The 19,636-nt window shown below is 36.5% G+C and overlaps 1 protein-coding gene across 5 annotated transcripts in view; it reads right to left on the reverse strand.

Moving 5' to 3' along the window:
• Window positions 1–3,232: 3,232 nt before the first annotated feature.
• The window catches only part of Heph (hephaestin), a 109,710-nt gene continuing 93,306 nt past the window's right edge, over window positions 3,233–19,636 (reverse strand). For 4 of the 5 annotated variants that reach the window (XM_085838107.1, XM_085838106.1, XM_085838104.1 and 1 more), the window contains exons 17-22: window positions 17,941–18,047; window positions 16,832–17,057; window positions 14,263–14,402; window positions 13,711–13,873; window positions 6,615–6,659; window positions 3,233–4,109 (exon numbers count right to left, since the gene is read on the reverse strand). In XM_085838107.1, coding sequence (XP_085694233.1) covers window positions 3,877–4,109; window positions 6,615–6,659; window positions 13,711–13,873; window positions 14,263–14,402; window positions 16,832–17,057; window positions 17,941–18,047 — 914 coding nt within the window. In that variant the 3' untranslated portion in view covers window positions 3,233–3,876. The remainder of the gene's footprint in view (window positions 4,110–6,614; window positions 6,660–13,710; window positions 13,874–14,262; window positions 14,403–16,831; window positions 17,058–17,940; window positions 18,048–19,636) is intronic. The other variant, XM_085838108.1, reaches the window with a different exon arrangement.

Below are 19,636 nucleotides of genomic sequence, written 5' to 3' on the forward strand. Positions count from 1 at the left end.
ACTGGGTAAAGGTGCTTGTCATGCAAGCCTGATAACTTGAGTTCAATCCCCAGAACCTACAATAGGTGAGACATTGTTTTCTGACTGCCACATACATGTGTTGGTATGCACTTCACAATATACTAAATAAAACAAAATAGTCAAAAATAAAATATTTTAAAGATATTCTGAAGAGAAAGCAAACAGGACACACTGTTTTGTTGATATTGGAAACTTCTGGCTTGAGCAATAAACAGGAGAGGAGTACTATTTAAATTGTTTTGTTTGCATATTACCTCCTCATATCCATCTTTTCCCAGAATACAAAGGGTCTAAGATTCCATTTTGATTGGAAGCAGAATTACTAACAAGATGGCTACAGAGATGGCTCATTGTTAAGAGTAAGTACTGCTCTTACAAAAGACCTGAGTTCAATTCCCAAAACCGATACTCAGTGGCTTACAATTACCTGTAACTCCAGCTCCAGGGCATCTAAAACTACTGCTTTCCTCCACCTTCCACCAACACATACACATAATTAAAAATAATTTTTAAAATAAGTCTTTAAAATGCATCATACTATAGCTCCACCTCCTAGGCTCATGTATCCATGCTAAGAATTTCTCAGCTATAATATATAAGTTATATGGTTAAATGACTGGATTCCCCAGAATATACTTGATTTTCATAAATCTCCACATAAACAACATTCCAAAGGTGGAAAGGTCTGTTGCTGCTAAATATATCAATTTGCAAAGTTTTAAATACTAACATTATATTGTTGGAGAAGAAACTCAAAATGATGAAAACTGATATTATAAAGGACCTACTAATACATTTTCTTAGGAGAGATTAAGTTACACAAGTGAAATTTAGACTCAGGAGCACTACCTCCAAAATATCTCAACGATAAGGTCTGTTACAGATAAGTAATATTTAGAATGCTAGCATGTGAATATTTATCAGGACTGAGCAGCCATTGGACCCTGATTCCTATACAAAGGTATACTTCTACAGGAAGAGCATAGAGTCATAGCCATCAGTAAGTTCTGGTCTGCTATTAAGTAATTCTGTGACAGAAGCCCACCAGAAAAGACTACTCAGACACTGTTATACCCAACTGAAAGTCTTTATTCCAGCCACCTGGGACTACCCTCAGGTATTCAGGACCCAAGAATAGCACTGCAAATTTAGAGCACGGAGATTTTAAAGGTAAAATTATATCCTACTATCTTGCTCAGCAGATTCAGGGAGAAGTTTTACACAAGCTAGTAGTCCAGCAGAAGTTATGATAAGAAGTTAGCTCGACAGGAAGATTTGCATAAGCAGGTAGTTTATTAGAAGTCAAGATAAATTAGCTGGAACCTTGACCTTATGTTCCTAGGACAGAACTGGGTAATTTTCCACAGAACTTTTCATCAAGGAGATCAAATTCTAGTCAAACCTAAAACAGCTCCATCAAGAATATAATGAGGAAGAACCTCTTTATTGTCTTGCCCCTTCACAATTCTGCCATGTGGACAAAATGACCCTGGTAACAACTATTCAAAAAGGAGTAATGCTGGTATATTTAAAACAATTATGACAATACCTTTGCTGTGTAAATCTCCTATCTGCCTATGTGGGCAGATTTGCAGTCTCCTAACTATTTAAATTGTTCAAAATGTAACCTTGGTCCAGAACTAACAGAGATTTAAGGCCGGGTGTGGTGGCTTACACCTTTAATCCCAGCACTCGGGAGGCAGAGGCAGGCGGATTTCTGAGTTCGAGGCCAGCCTGGTCTACAGAGTGAGTTCCAGGACAGTCAGGGCTATACAGAGAAACCCTGTCTCAAAAAACCAGAAAAGAGAGAGGGAGGGAGGGAGAGAGAGAGAGAGAGAGAGAGAGAGAGAGAGAGAGAGAGAGAGAGAGAGAGAGAGAGAGAGAGAGAGATTTAAGGTTGACAGTGTTTGAAGGATGCATAAACCTGAGGCATATAGGTTAGTAAAAAATATTCCATTTATTTCAAACTCTTATTTGGGTATTAGCCACAGTCATCCATGTGCACTCTGGTTAAGAGCCTCTACTTTACCTCTAAGTGTACAGAGCAATTTCTCAGTGAGAAGGCATATTATTTCTATAACAGGATAACAAGTAATTAATATGCTCCTCCACATCTATGTTCCCTAGATTTCCAGAAACTTTCCAGAAAGCCACTGACCACGGACGAATAAAATGCATTACTCTGGCCTTTGTTTTCATTACTGGCCTCTGACCTGCAACATTTCATGTCATATGGAAACCAACACTGTGGGTTGCTAAGTAAGTACACAAGTTGCTAGGCAACCTCACAATTTGAAATCAAGTGGGTAAGAAAGACAAAGAATAGTATATGTTTCCATGACAAAGGAGAATAGAATGTTTTGGAGTAAAATAGATGAAAATTTGAGTCTCTACTCAATTTTCAGATGAGTCACCCTAAGTAAAATAATATAATCTTCATTTGAATGAACCAAGGCAAATCCAAAACAATCAGGAATTAGAATTCTTTGATATGTATAAGATCACTATGTGTTTCTGTTAGTACCTTGTTTTCTATTTTGTTTCCTTTTATGCTCTTTTTTTCAACCCAGGGACTGTCTTATATTAGGCCATCACTTTACCACTGAGCTATATCCCCATCCCACTGCTATTATCATTACTCTCCATGATGCTCCTTCTGTTCTCCATTTGCCATGTGGAAACTATAGTGAGAATGGGATGTCTTACCCTATTCCTATTTTCCTGATCAAAGTGTGGGAGAGATCTAAACATGCTGGCAACAAAGGGATGTTGCTGCAAGGTACAGGAAGGAAGGAATCTGTCTTCTAAAGAGGTTTATAAAATGCAAACATACTTCTTCTATCTCTGTAGCCACTCACACACACAAAAATCACCATGCATGCTCCTACCTATGTTTGCTCAGTAGACAGGAATGGGTATTGTTTCAGTACCTTCTCTGGCTACTTTTCTTGACATTCCAAAAAAGAAAATTACCACCCACAGAACTTGTCTTCAAGGATGCTACCACTTTGACACGGATGCTTACTTTGAGACAGCACAAAGTCTCCAAGATCCACAAGGGCTATATGAATCTATAATATACCTCCACAGATCCCTGAAATTCTTTGGTTTAAAATGTAATCCCACATCCAAGTAGCCACAGGAATCACAAAAATCACCAAATTCAGTATTCAAATCTTTTAATAAGTATTTTAATGAACAAGATTTGCTATTTGAAACATGGAGAGGACACTCAAAATTCTCTTCAGTACCACTGTGTAAAAACTTGAAGGACTGTCTTACAGGTACTTCTGGTTCCAGAGGTTGACAGCCACAACCTATTCATTCATTTCTCCAATAGTCCATTGTCAAAGACAATTAAGCTAAAATTTGGAATCCTACTACACATCCTATCTCTCATTTTGCATCATACTTATGTTCTTTGTCCTCTATTTAGTTATGGGTTACTGTTGTGGCTCATCATTTGGCCTCAATTAAAAGTGTACTTGTCTATCTAGGTCCTGGGATTAGAAACCTAAATAGATAGCTTTTTCTTGGTATCTATTCTGTGAGAATGATTATATTCTAGGAATTTATGTACTTTGTAGTACTGAATGGTGACATATCCCAGCTGCTGAAATTTGTATACAAAGGAACTTACCTAATTCTCAAGTGGTATGGAAATTTTTAAAAAGGTGAGAACATATGAATCCCATGTAAATAAATAAGGAAATGCCCAGATAATTCTGATTCCATCTTCTGCCTCTCCACTATCCCTACCCCTTGACAAAAGAGTTTTTAACTAGTACACAGCTTTCTGGGAACATGGGATACATCCCAGATGTGTTTTCTGAAGATATCTTCAGGCTTTAGCTATTATTGCTTGAGAGAGAGAAGCTTGAAGCTATCATCAAGAATGGACCTCCTGTTGCGCCGGAGCTTTCTTTGTCGATGCTGGTACCAGACTACACCACCAAGAGCCAGAGCAATGAGCAACAGAAGCACACATATGGCAATCAAAGCAGAAGACAGAATCTCAACATCCTTTATGGGAATGTTCATGCCCAGCATCTTCACATTGTCACCTCCAATGTCCCTTAGAATCACTGCTGAAATAGAGGAAGAGAAAAGGGATATCCATATAAGAGATTACCTTTTACAGACATCTCCTAGGAAAACAAGTCCATGAAAATAGAACAGAAGACCTATCTCAACTCTCCAAAATAGCAACTGATTAAAGATAGATTTCAAATTCATAATCAGACAATTATAATATCACAGCTGGAAGCACTCCTTGACAATCAGTCATGTACGTATTCTGTTTGCTCATGGGAAGACCAAGGTTTACTGAAGAATACTTAAAATCTTGTGCTATAGAAAAAAAAAGTAATTAGACTTGGTTTTCATGAACTCATGGAGCTAGAATTAGGAGAAATAAGTGAAAATTCGTGAGGAACATTGAGTCAATAGAGCTTATCAGTGCTCTTTTTCACCATTACACTGTGAGAGCTTGCCACCTTGGTGTCTGGAATCCCACCTTTGTGGATCATGTTAATAGTGATTTCATATTGATTTTTCCTGAGGATTGTGATAGTTTCTGTCATTTAAACATTCAATTGTCTTCAAATGATCTACAGGGCTAGTACAGAATTTGAAGTCACACATTCCAACCCTCTCAGTCAAGCTCTAAATGACCTTTATATTCTTGTTTGCTATTATTCAACCACAGAAACTCAATTTTTATTTTCCATAAGTGATGGTACATTTATAAGTTATGCTTTTGTTCACGCTTCTTACTTTGTCTGAATAAGTTCCTCCCTTTTCTCATCTTTCTAGCTCCAAGTGCAATTCATTTGTACAATTAATAGTGCCTTCCTCTAGGTTTCCAAATTGACTGTATTCTTTCTGAATCTATAGTTTATCTAGTCTGTGACCTGGGGCTAAGTACCCAAATCCTTAATGAATCTTAGTTTACTCTTTTTGTAAAATGAAGATAATGATGACAAGCAAATTTAAGTGAGCTAATAATATGCATGGAATATTTAGCATGGCTCCTGGTAAATAGCAAATATACAATAATTACAAGATAGTATCGCTATTTACCCTTTCTGTGCACAGCATCTAGCATTACAATTATTGTTTTTGTGGCTCATTCCATTTTTAGGCACTGGAAAGTAGCAATTATGTCTTATTTGTTTTTGTACCCCTGGTAATTGACACTTGTTTGACAAATGCATTGGATGAATAAATGTTTTCACAGAACTGGAAAAAGCTGCAAAGTAATGAGTTCAAATGGAAATGAAAACCATTCTGGTTCTGAGTTTACATTCTGGCATTTGTTTCTCTTGTGCCCCTGAAAAAACTTCAAACTTAGAAAATTAGTGAGTTTTATTAAGTCCACACTTTTGACAGTATTTTTCTTCAGTGAAAGTTTATGAACAATGCACACATAATAGCCATGTATATGTAAACAAATATGCACAGAATAAATGCACATGCATATATATGTATATATTATGTATGTGTGTATCCATACACATGTGTTTAATAACTGAGATGCTGATATATTATATATACACACATATATGTATAACATACACACACACATTAGGTTCCTTAAACTGAAGAAAATGTAATCTAAGCACTGCCCTTTCAAACTTACCTTACCTTTCTCTAACCTCTCCAGAATATATCCCAGTCAAAGGTTTACAATTTATGAGAAGTTTAAGTATATCATTGGGACTTTACTAATGAGGAGTTGGTTTTCAGTAGATCTGAAAACCTCCAGAGTGAACTGATATTCTTTAGTACCCATTTTATAATCATTTGTTTGTTTGTTTTCCCCTTTGGGACATAGCATCACTTTGAGTCTACACTTGTCTGGAACCTATGGTCCTTCTATTCCACTTCTCAAGTGCAGGAATATCAGACATGATAGCATGCCCCTGTCTAATAGTCCTTGTACCACACATAATTTTCTGAATCTTTCCTGGTAAAAGGCACAAATGGAGCAAAGAATAAAAGCATAATTTTGACCTAGGCATTATAGGAAAAGCATCTTTATTTTCTCAAAGAGAAAAAACATAAATGGCTCACAAGTTTAAATTTCTTGGTATACCATAGATAAAAGGAAAAAAGAATAGAAGTAGTTGTGGAAGGATGTCCGGTATTTGTTCCAGTCTCAAATTGTGTTTGTAGAAATCCTTGTTTCTGGTATAACTCTTTCAAGTCTAACCCAACAGAATTTGGATTTTTCATCTCCCTCATAAGATAGTTTATGAGCTATGAACACAGCTTTGTTATTTATGATGTGTTTGTTTCCCCAGATTTCAAAGGTTATAGAGAAGACATGACACAAATAACCATATTGAGGGTACACACTTGATTGGCTTCTGACATCCTACAGAAAACTTAAGGTATTATATTATGGTGCCCAAGTCTAGTCATGCTAGAAGTATCACATATTACACACACACACACACACACACACACACACACACACACACACACACACACATTCATTCTCTCTCTCTCTCTCTCTCTCTCTCTCTCTCTCTCTCTCTCTCTCTCTCTCTCTCTCTCCTCCCCAATGTATTATACATCACCTTACATACCTTTTCCAATCTCTTTAGTAATAGTGGTCATAGTGCTGAAATGTTCTGTGGGAAAAGACAAAAGGTTGGTCCTATTATTCTTTGTATTGATCTATAGAATTTGTATGACATATTTACATTACTTGAAGCAATTTCTTTTTTGGAATTTGCTACTTCATTGAAGTCTCTCTGATTGGATTTGAAACCTACTCCATGAAAGCAAGGGAATCCAGGCCTCACATACTTTAAACCTAATTTTTAAAAACAGCAGCAGGGCAGATAGTAGGGGGTACCAAATACTGCTGTTTATAAAATTAGAATGGTATCAAGCCACCTTCTAAATAGTTACATTTCTCCTCATAGACATAATCTCAGCCTTAATGGAAGAAGAGTCTTTTTCCTGTAAACCATGTTGAAAGCCAAGGCTGCAAAGGGTTCTCATCCCTAAACAGAACATTTATACTATCTACTGTAAGGGAAGACTGTGGAAGATGTGTCACAAAGAAGGCAAGTGCTAGAAATCTATGGAGAAGGGCTGCAAAATGTCATTCTTTTGAGCAAGACAATGTCACTGCTATCACAAACTCAAAACAGGTGTGGAGGCCTATAGCAAGTCTGCTTAAGAATAAAAAAAAAAAAAAAAAAAAAAAAAGAATCATAGTTGAGAACTGTGTCTTTGGTAAAGACAGGTCTGTGACCAAAGCTAGCACTATTTTATTTTTAAAAATGTATTCTTAGCTGGGCATGGTGGCACATGCCTTTAATCCCAGCACTTGGGAGGCAGAGACAGGCGAATTTCTGAGTTCGAGGCCAGCCTGGTCTACAGAGTGAGTTCCAGGACAGCCAGGGCTACACAGAGAAACCCTGCCTTGAAAAAAAAAAATGTATTCTTGGGGAGGAGGTGTAGGATGTGAAGCAGTTGGAGGGTGGGTGGGTAGGGGATGGAATATGGAGTGTAAAAATAAATTAATTAAAAAAATAATAAAAAGTAAAAAAAAATTGTACTCTTAAAAAAAAAAAAAAAGAATGGAACTGTCAACAGTCAAGCACAGATGGAGGAAGGGCTCAGAGGTCTCTACCCCTCATGGCTGGAATTTGCTACAGATAGATTCAAGGAAAGTGAGGACTGTTGTCTTCAGTTAAGTACCCACTGATGATCTCACCAGGCTCCAACAAATAGTTCCAATCCAATGGTCATACAGACAGCTCTGATTAAACTGAATGTCACAAAAACAGCCTAAAGTCATGAAAATGAGAAAGGAACTGATTGCAGGTGGGTGGTAGGGTAAGACGTAGATAATGGGGAGAGAGTAATCAGAATATATTAATAAACATGCATGAAACAGTCAGATAAGAAATTTAATCAGTAAGAATCGACATTAAAATGTTAATTTGATTTTGAGTGATCACAGGAAATGAGGACAAGTGCATAGACCTAAGAAGCCAAAATATGTTACCCCTTTATATCACTTTCTCTATCTCCATTTTATTGAATATTATACTGTTTCTTTTCCATCATTTCTCAATTTCCCTTCAGAAAGTCCCTGCTCACTGCTAAATATACTTTTCTATTTATTCAGTCCTATATCAAAATAATTCTTCCTTTCATTTTTCAATGAGGGTGAGCCCTTCTCTGAGGTATTTGCTATTCAACATTTTTCTTGCATTTTAGTAAAGATTGTTTGAATTTCAAGAAAATATTAACTAGATAGGAAAACTGAAAGCATTTCTTGTTACTCTTAGTTATAAAGATCCAAGGAAGTCTTTAGTTATTAGCACAGTTTCTGTCAATTTCCATTATTGGATTTCTTTATTCTAATCACTCACATACCCACTCCAGTTTTAGCAGTCATGGTTAATAATGGTCATATTATATTGGTGATCCAGACCTGCATCACATCAGTAATCCAAAATCTAACAGAAATCTAATTTTAATGCTTATTACTTTGCTAGAAAATGTATAGCTGTTCTTCCATCACTACATATTTAATTTCTAAATCATTTGACTTCCCCAACCTACCCATTTCATCATATCTTCTTGACCATATTAGAATCCATGGTTGATCACTTCAAACAATAACACATAGAATCACAGCAAAAACTGTACTTGCCCTGTATTTTACCCAATATGCTAAATACCACCAGAAAAAAAAGCATTCCCATATAATGACTTGGATTCTCTCTTCAAAATCAAAGCTATAAGGCAATAATGGCTTTATTTCCCACCCCAAAGTAAATATGCTAACACCTCTCCCTATTTCTTCAAATAGTTCCCCTTCAGCATATGACTCTATACACTGCACCACAGAGGAATCAAGAGATTGTATAGCAGAAAATCTTACTGTCAAGACATTCTTCTAAAACTATACATAGATCCTTTCTTTCTGCTTTCTTTCTTATTCACAACAGAAAGATTCTTTTCCTCCAGCATTGTACTAATTCTTCATCTTAAATCATCTACCTATACCTCATAACTTCACCAGGAACTCTGTCCAAGAATTGGACTTTTTAGAAGTTGTACTCAACCTAGAGGTCCCTCAAAAGAAGAATGGATAAAGAAAATGTGGTACATTTACATAATGGTGTATTACTCAGCTGTTAAAAGTTGACATCATTAAATTCCAAGGAAGATAAATGAAACTAGAAAAAATATTCCTGAATGAGGTATCCCAGAACCAGAACCAGAAAGACAAACATCATATATATATATATATATATATATATATATATATATATATATATATATATATGCTTATATGTGTATATTAGTTGTATATATGCTTATATGTGTATATTAGTTGCTAAGTCAATGATAATGAAGCTATAATTCATAGACACAACAGACGGTAAGTATAAACAGATAGAAGTCATTAGGAAAGGGCAGTAGAACAGATTGTTATGAATTGACAAGGATGGGGGGCTGTGATAAGAGGATCAAATGAAGAAAGGGGAGAGGGGTTTGTTGAAAGGAATATAGGGAGAAGCAACTAAAATTAAGGGATATTTAGAGGGTAATATAAAAACCTAACACAGTAGAAACTTTCTAAAACATATGTGTATATGAAGGTGATCTAAATGAAATTTCCAAATGGGGAGACAGAGTCTCAACTGGCCATCTCTTGTCACCAAACAAAGCTTCCAGTACCAGGATCAGGTTATATCTAATTGAGTTGGACAAAGGGGCCCCATGGTAAGGCTTAAATAACCTAGGCTGTTGACAAGATTGTTGGTTGCTCTCCACAAATAGACAGCAAGGTCCCATTGCTGAAGACAACACCTACACAACTCATTGAACATGGAGAAGTCAAGCTCATGCCTACATAAAAACCTCCAGCCCTAAGTTCTAGCATCTTTGGTGTAGGAACATACTCTGTGTGCCCTCAAAAAAGAAACATAAACACAAACACAGCCACAAATCTTTAAGGGTGTACTACCTGCTAGATGTGCTAAGGTGAAGGTGGTACAAAGCTTCTGAGTGTAACCAACCAATATCTGATTTGACTTAAAGCCCACTACACAAGATAGAACCCATACCAAATACTGCCTGGGTGACCAAGAACGAGAGACTAGATGGCCCAGGGACCTAAGGGAAAATCCTCTAAAACAAACAAAATAAAACAAAACACATGGTGATAAAATGACTCTTAATGATCTCCTGCTATACACATAGATCATTGCCTTGCTCAGCCATCATCAGAGAAGTTTCCTTATTTAGCATATGCAGACAAACATAGAGACCCACAGCTCAACACTTTATGCAGAGCATGAAAAATCTTGGAATACTCAGCCTAAAATTGGATGTTTCCATTAAATCCCTGCCCTCAAAGATAAGGGAACTCTGAGGAAGAGGAGGTGGAAAGAGGGCAAGAGCCAAAGGGGATGGAAGATACCAAGAAGACAAGATCCTCTAAATCAAGATGATAATTGCTCATATGAATTCACAAAGACTGATGAAGCATGCCCAGGGCCTACATGGGTTTTCGCTAAGTCCTCTGTGTATATATTACAGCTTCTAGTTCAGTGTTTTTATGGGATTCCTGGGTATGTGAATCAGTCTCTGATTGTTGTGCCTTCTCTTGAGTTTTTTCTTCTGTTGGTTTTTCTTGTCCAACTCCAATGTGATAATTTTTATTATGTCTTGTTATATTTTTTGTTATATATATTGAATGAAGGACTGAAAACCTAGTCACTAGGGTAAGGGTTAACAACTGAATACTCATTTATACTTGCTGGGAGAGGAAAATCAGTTTTCTCCAATGAAAGGACACTGGGTATATCAATTACTCCAAGGCAGACCTCATGTGCAAGAGTAGTTAACCAACATATAATGTACATCTCAAGTTTTGTTTTATTGTATGCTTTTATTTGGCTACGGTTTGGTTGTTGTTGTTGTTATTGTTGTTGTTAGTGGTAGTGGTGGTTTGTTGGTTATTTGGTTGGCTTTTAGTTTTTTGTCTGTTTATTTGGGTGTTCTTTTATTTTTTTCTTCATTTTTGAGTGAGTGCTGTTGTATTGTGTGTTTTTTCAAATAACTTAAAGTTGGGTGGGTAGTGAGAGTGAAAGGATCTAGAATGATTTTGGGGATAGGAAGAATATGGTAAAAATATATTTAAATTTCAATTGTTTAAATATTAAAAATTAATAAAGAAAAAGAATGTTTTTATCGCTATCTTTCCTTAACTCTTTCTTCTTATTGTCCTGTCAGCATATGTAGAATAAGTGCAAAAATGGAATGAATTCATATTGAATAAACAAGTAAAACCACAGTTTATGAGTTATGGGTTGGATCTTCTCAAAACGTAATTGGTCTCATATTATGAATGGCTCATATATGAGGGTGATACATTATAATGTAATAAGAGGGCCTAGTTTCTTGGCTTTATAGCACCATGATGGTAGGTATTCTGGACTGATAGAAAATGACATCTGCATTCTGGGGTATCATATCAGAGTAATAAGTAAAAGCAACACAAGCAATATTCTAGCAGTATGGTATGGCAGAGAAAAATTTTAGTAATATAAGAAATCATGTATTATCATGATGTCCTCTTCCATTAAATAAAGAGCAGATATATATTCTCTACTCTAACTTGCTAAGTCTGTTTGAATGGCCAGTGGTATCTTTCCTCTCTTTGTCTTTTGATAGAGTCAATACTTACTCTAATACCAGTATTTTTCAAAGCAGTACGATATGTATTATGTATATATGTATATATATACACACACACACATATATATATATATATGTGTGTGTGTGTGTGTGTGTATGTATGTGTACTAAACATCCATTCATACAAGTAACATTATATGGATTAAGGAAGTTATAATTAGTTATAATTAGTTATAATTAGTTATAATTAGGAAAAAAAGGAAATTATATGTATATATAAATATACATACAAGTGAGCAATAATAATGGAAAGGAGGTTGTGAATGTGAAAGAGAACAAGTAGGACTGTATGCATGGGTTTGGAGAGAGGAATGAGAAAGGAGAAATGTTGTAATTATATTATAATTTCAAAACAAAGTAGAAAAAAGAAAAAAAAACAAAGTAGAAAATATGTATTGCTCCAATAAAGTCCTACATAACTTCTTGGAAGAGAGTATAGTGCTAATTGCTCGACAGAGTTCATGTAGAAGAGGACTGACACACTTATTGTTTAATTTAGACAGACAATTTTTTTTTATGGTTTTTTGAGACAGGGTTTCTCTGTACAGCTCTGGCTGTCTTGGAACTCACTTTGTAGACCAGGCTGGCCTCAAACTCAGAAATCCACCTGCCTCTGCCTCCCGAGTGCTGGTAGACAGACAATTCCTAAGAACTGCCATCTACAACCTGGACTCACTCTACTCTGAGGGATATGGAACACTGAACATGTGTTTAACACATGTGAGGCCTTAGTAAAAAAACAACAACAAAAAAAACAAAAACAAAAAACAACAAACAAGCACAAGAAGAAAATAAGAGATTCATGACCCCCAGCCTAACTTTGAATGGGAAGAGGAAAGAAGAGAGGATGGAGAGAGAGAAAAAGGGAAATAGAGGCATTGGTAGAATTGTGGGTGTTCTATCATTTCTTTGGAATAGGAAGAGACTGGACAGAGTGTGTGCCCCCAATTCTGTGATCTCTGACCACAGTGCATCCAGCAACTCTCTTAAACTGGTACTTGCCTCTTAGTAAAGAAGGGAGTGAGAACATGTTTCTCATGGCTAGTATGCAAATGAAATACTGTAAGAAAGGGAAAGGTCACATCTGGGTAGCCTTTGTCTCCTTCAGCAGTCCAACTTTTACCTGGGTATAATCTTTAGCAGTTTACTATTGAGGCCTCTGGTCACCTCTGACATGTTCTGCTGGAATTGACTGACTTGTAAATATTTGGGTTTTTATTTTTATATACTTATTTTATTTTTAATGTGTGTGTGTGTTTGCATCTATGCTTACATGTGTTTGTGTACGTATGTGTGCTCATGCCCAATGCATTCTAAGGCTAGAGGAAGACACTGGATGTTTTTCTTTCCAACGTTGTTTCCTTGACAAGGTAACTCAGTGAACCCAGAACTTGCTGTTTGACTTAACTGGCTGGCCAGCGAACTCCTGCAATCTCCGTGTCTTCACCCTGCAGCAACTCTGCAGCTCTTGTGTCACAAGGTCATACACACTGTTAATGTTAAATGGCTGCAAACTTAGGTTCTCCTGCTTGCTTGCAAGCACTGTTGCTGACTCAACCATCTTTCTAGCCCCAAATGTTTGTCTTTTTTTTTAAAATGACTACATCAAAGAAAGATTCATTAGCAATTTCCTTGAAATAGTAATTCTATTACACTTTAAATGATGAATTTGTAAATAAATTATATTTTTGTTAAATCATATTAAACCTGTCACAAGCAAAAAGCCCTCCTAAGTTTCAGGCTATGCAACCCAATGTGAGCTTATGGTACTTGCAAGGGAGGATGAGAAATGTAGCTTAAAGAAATGCCTAAGGAACCCTGCTCTATGATAAAATCTTGTTCTTTTGGGCCAGCAGAGGAAATTCAAGTGGCTCCTTACTATCACCGAGTGTCTACAGGTTACACAAAAGATTAGAAAATGACACACTTAGGAGATTTGGATCTTACCTTCATGAGACAAGACCGTAAAGATGGTCTCCATGCCAGCATGAACATGGTCAGTCACATGGCAGTGCATCAGCCATGTGCCAGGGTTGCTGGCTACCATCTCCACAACTTCAAATGTTCCTGGGAAGAGATCCACCACATCTGCCCTGTAACTTTGCCCATTCTGCAAGAAACACAGGGATGTGGAGAATAACTGAACATTATAGGAAGCAAGTTACAGCTTATAGGAACTAAAAGCTTATGGTGTCCAATTTAGGTTCTTAAAACAAAATGTCTGTACCAAGAAGAAACTTCAAGTGTTCATTATTTTATTTATCTCTCCTTGAATCCAATCATGCAAACTAAAACAGCAGACCTCTCTTCTCTTACTTTTTTCCTAACATGTCACACATGAAAAAGATGTTATCTGTGCTTTTAAATGGTTCAAACCTAGTTTCTCTGAATTTTTCCATACTCTAACAATTAACTTATTCACTGCCATTACCTTCTGCAATGGCTCTTAAGGCATTCTTTTAATTATCCCAGAGGGGCTCAACCATATTTTCAGCTTACCTGATAGAGGAAACTCTCTGCATGGAAGTGTACAGTGTGAATGTCAGTATCTTGGCCCATGGCTAGCATGTACCAGGCTACTCTTTCTCCTTGGTATACAGTAAGACCCCTGAGGTTTGCGTAGAGTTTCCCATTGATAGCTGTAAAAGAAGAAAATATTTCACATATTTTTCTTTATTTAAACTTTTCTATTACCCTAGGTCCTATCATTTCTGGTGACAGCAATAGGCTACTAATTTGCTACATATCTCTCTTCAATGAATCATCAGAGTTCTCTCTCTCTCTCTCTCTCTCTCTCTCTCTCTCTCTCTCTCTCTCTCTCTCTCTCTCTAAGCAATTATTTGTACCATGTTATTCTGAAGCTAAATGGCTGAGAAGAACCTAAAGAAAATGACAACAAACAACAGCCCCATGGCTCTATAGGTCAGCCAGTAAGGTCATTTAAAATACACCTTCACATCACCTTCCCAGATTCACCTCCTCCTACCAGCAGCATTGATTCCAATTAGTATGTTTTTTTTTTCTTTCACCATCATCCACAGAGTCTATTCACGTTATTTGTATCTTTAGTCTTCTGAGTATCCCTCTCATAAATATTGCTTCCTTATTATTTCTCTTTAAAACTTCACCTCCTTCATGAAAACTTTTCTGATTTCCTAAACTCCTCTATGTAACCTCAATTTCTTCTATCACCTTCCCCCTTTGAACTCCTCCAATACTCCTCAGCATGATTCATTAGAATTCTCCAAAATCTGTCTTCCAGGTTTATTTATCTTTCAAGGTGTGAAAGCTTATGTTGCCAACTTGTCTTAGGTTACTAATAAGCAGGAAATAAATTTATATACTACAGTACTGTAGCTTCCCTGCACATTTGCAGAACCACAAGCAGATAACTCAGACTTCAAAATACATTGCTTGATTAACACATTCTTTTCCAAAGTCACACCCTATGCTGACTTTGAAAGACACTGAACTATTCATTGCTACATGAACTCATATTGGTAGGATTTTACCCAATACAATTTTCTCCCACATCTCATTTTCTTACAGGTAGGAGCTGATTTCTACTCTACTCTTTAAGGGAGAAAAGAATGGAAGGAAGAGCTACAGTGTTTCTCTATGTCTACCAACATTAAATTGTGGATTTGGTTCAGAAAAAAAAAGTCTGAAATTGTTCAGCTCAGCCACTTCTATATATTTTAGTTCTTTGATTATAGAGAAGGGTGCAAATCGGTTCACTAATTGGTTCTGGGTAAGATTCTGCCTCTCTTAATGTGGAGAAATTTGTTGTCCATTGATGTCAATGACAATTTAAAAAAAACATATCCATTGCAAGGAAAGTATCAGCAATCATATTTAGTTACAGAATAAAATTCAGTTTTCCAATTAGCATTCTCAGTAATAAGGCTCATATTTTACCTTAACAATTTATTTTTCTCCATTGGTTCAGAAATGTAGAGGAGGAGGTAAAATATTGTTTACGTCTCCCCTCGACTACAACATTATTTTTCTTTATTTTTTATAGTACTAATGATCAGAAAATATTCAAATATAGCTGCTATCTAACTAGCTAAGCAAAGTGCTATCTAAATTTTGGGCAAATTGACACCTGAGTAGATGAACCTGGGCATTAGCTAAATTCTGAATTGGGAAGACCTAACTCTGCCCCCATTTCCTTTGTTCTAGCCCATTTATTTCCTTGATTTGACAGAAACTAACAAAATAGTTCACTTTGTAAAGTTGTGAATCATCTGTTCTAGTGTGAATCACTCATCTTTCCATCAAGGAGAAATAGATAAAACCTATAGGACAATGGGATACTACTTTTGAGTTCCATTAGCGTCATTATCAAAGCTGCACCTCACTCTCAGATCAAAGAAATCTTGGCTGAGAAGTGATGGGGAGAGGTTACTTCCTACATTCCACTGCACTTAAGCTCTCCCTCTTACTCAAGACTTCCTCTCTTTTATGGAAAGCTACCAGATGTCTACAGCCAAGGAAGGCTTTGATGATGCAATTCTCCCACCCCAAAGCCACTCAAAAATCAAAAGTTCTTTATTGCATGCAATATAAGCTCAGTGTGCTATTCTCTACAGCTGTCTTCTCCAACTATTCCATGTCAATTTAAATTTCTCTTTAAAAGTAGTAAAAATTAACAAGTTGTCATCCAGAATTTAATCTGGTGGTTGAATAACATGCTTTTGAGAGAAAAACAAACCCAGAATTTTGAAACAGAGGGGCATTTACCAGGTAGCTAGTTATATAGAGAGATGGCTATAATATTCATCTTCCCTTATCTACTAATGTTAAAATGTGTGTGTGTGTGTGTGATAACTTTAACAAGTTACCTTCCTTCTTTCTAGGCACCTCATCTTATCTGGACCATTTATCTATTTTGTGCATATATATGTAAAACAATAATACATTTTTCTAAATCATTTCCATTCAACGGTCCAACTTTCTCATCTTTTCCAGAATTATGCACCCATAGATAGGGATAACCTAACAGATCATCTCATGAAACCAGGAAGGCCTATTTTGAAATAGGAATAGCTTCTTTTCTACAAACCATGCATTTTATTGCTCTCTAGGAAGGTGGCATCCTTCAAGTTAACATGACTTGATTCTTGAGGTCCATATGTTGCAATATTCTCCTTCAGATACCAGGATTGGTTCTCATCAAAGATCAAAAACAACAAGGCAAATTCCCGGTCCATATCATTCCGGCCTCCATTGGGTTCCAAGATACCATTTCTGCAGATGACTAGGGGTCCAACCAGACCACTATACATGTCCTAAGGAAATGAGAAAGGCAAAAGGGAGAACGATTTGAGGTTATTCCTGGGTAGTAGTATTCTATAGGTAGTTGGGTCACAAATAGCAGACTATAAGCCCCTTAGCACTTCATCATAAATGTTTAAACTCCTAAGTATCTTATTCTGATATCTGAATTCATTCTAACAATTATTTAAGGTATAGTTGAGAGGTGGTGTTATGCTTTAGCTAGATTGAATTATTCATTCATTATTAAATATATCAACCTGATACTTTTAAAATAGTTTCCTATGCCTGCAATGCCCTCCTTCTAACATACTCCAGCATGCTCTTATTGAGACTTCAAAGTCCAGTTTTCAGGTAGCTTCCATTCTGATACATTTCTATTTGTCAACTAGATCATACACTTTAAAAGTAAGTAAGATATTTTACATTTGTTTCATCCATAACACCAAGAAAAATACCCATAATAGAGTATGCATAATATATTGCTGATGACTTGTGATTAACTAGCTACGTAGACAAAATTCATTTTTCAGATTAAGAAAAAAGGCAGCATGACCTTATTCCAGCTATTCTAAAGATACTCTAGAGTCAAATTTATGACTAGGCCCTTAATTTCCTGTCAACGGTCCCATTTTCAAAAATATGAGAACATACTGCTTTACAAGATCTGGACAGATAAGACAAGAAAGCAAATCCTCATGCTAAGTATATGGTGTGACCTATTACCTTCATCCCTCTTCCTGACTACTAAAGTAAGGCAAGCATTTGAGTAGATCTCCTCAAAGTCTAGGCATTACAGAGCTATTTGTTTTTAACCACATATTTTGTAGTTGTAATTTTGCCAGGTAATTTGCCTAATTCTGAGATATTTCTTTCAATATTCATTTTTTTCTTTACCTTGATGGGATCCACTGCAGAATAATAAATCCAGGAAACACAAGCAGAGTCACTAGGACCAGGACCAGATCTTTCTGGGATGTTCCACTGGTAAGTAAGTACTTCACCTAAGAAGGATAGTAAGGAATGTCTTGTTGGACCAAGTAAATCATTTCTCTATATTTCTAGATCTCTCTTCAAGGCTACAGTAGGTAAGTCTCAGCACCCTTAAGATCAGTTTCCATTACTTACACCTTGCTCCAGTCTATTTCTCTTACATGGTTTTCCCCCTTCTTGGAAAAAATACTCAATCTCCACTCCCCAAAGCTCAGGCCTAATCCCATGGTAATATAGTCCTGCTGCTGGTTTTAGTAGCTATAATATTATATCATTTCTTGTGTTCATCTTGATTTCCTGCTGCTGCATCCTAATGAAACTGTTTTCATAAGTTCGGTACTCATCTTTCCGCTTCCATTCAATACTCTGTGAAAGATTTTAGTCCCATATTATGATCTATGTCTTGGAAAATCTTAAATACTTCAAGCCAGACCTCCCTTGTTACTAAGTTCTCATCCCAAAATTTTAATCAAACATTAGGTATTATTTCAATATTGTCCTAATAGGAGATAAAAATGGAAACATTCTATTGGGGTTATTGTTCAGTGTTAGAACATCTTAATGTGTATGACACCCTATTTCAATCCTCAGGACCAAGCATAACCTAAAATAACGATAAATTTAATTCTCTCCTTTGAAAAAGTAATACATTTTTGAAAAAATCTGTGCCTGTACTGTTCAGAAATAACACAACCATTCTCCTACTTGTCAAGACTCGAAACTTTCATTGTTTTTGCCACTTTAACATCCATCTATTCAACACCCAATGAAGTACCAAGTCTCACTGATTCTTTCTCTATATTTAATTTTTAAGTTCATTTTAAATGCATATGTATATCCACATGAGTGCTGGTAGCCATTTAGACAAGAAGACACAGTGATATTTCTTGAAGCAGGACTCATAGATGGTGTGGGTTTTCCAAATAGAACTCTTGTTCTTCCTCGGGAAGAGCAGGATTTGCTCTTCACCATTGGCTCATACCCCTCATCCTTCTACAATATATGCTACGAGTCTGTAGTTCTCCCTGTCCTTTGATGTTCAACAACCTCTACCCTAGATTAGACTGTTGTTTACTCACTCTCTGTTAATAAACAGGTCTGCTTTGTAGTGAACTTACATGAATCATGCCCTCCTGAAGGAAGGAGGAAGGCCTCTTAAAATTCAAGGACTTAACAAAACTTGGAAGACTCAGAAACTTCCCAAATCTTAGGAAACTCCTTGATACTTGCAATGTTAGCAGGTAGCTTCTGTGGGAGGCTCTATAAACAGTAACAACTGCTAAGAAAGAAGGGGCTCTGCAGGAAGCTCCAGAAGTGCAAATTTGATGAGCCATCATGACCTATGCTACAGTGAGGTTTGCGATGCTTCTACTGTGTATGAATGAGCCATGTTCCCGTATGTAACCCCTGAACCATTAGTGCTGCTGTAAGTACCCCAATAAACTCACTAGTTGGAGAAAGTAGATTTGGGTGGAGTGGTTAGCTTGACCAATTGTCATTGCTCTATCTGCCATGAATGGACCTCTGTTCATATCTCTACAGGAAAAGTGACGTGCCTCTAGCTTATCCTTTTACAACCAACTTCCAATTATTACCATAT

Source organism: Mus caroli, unplaced genomic scaffold (assembly GCF_978045245.1).
Source record: "Mus caroli unplaced genomic scaffold, Mus_caroli_1 scaffold_5, whole genome shotgun sequence".
Taxonomy (NCBI): Eukaryota; Metazoa; Chordata; class Mammalia; order Rodentia; family Muridae; genus Mus; species Mus caroli.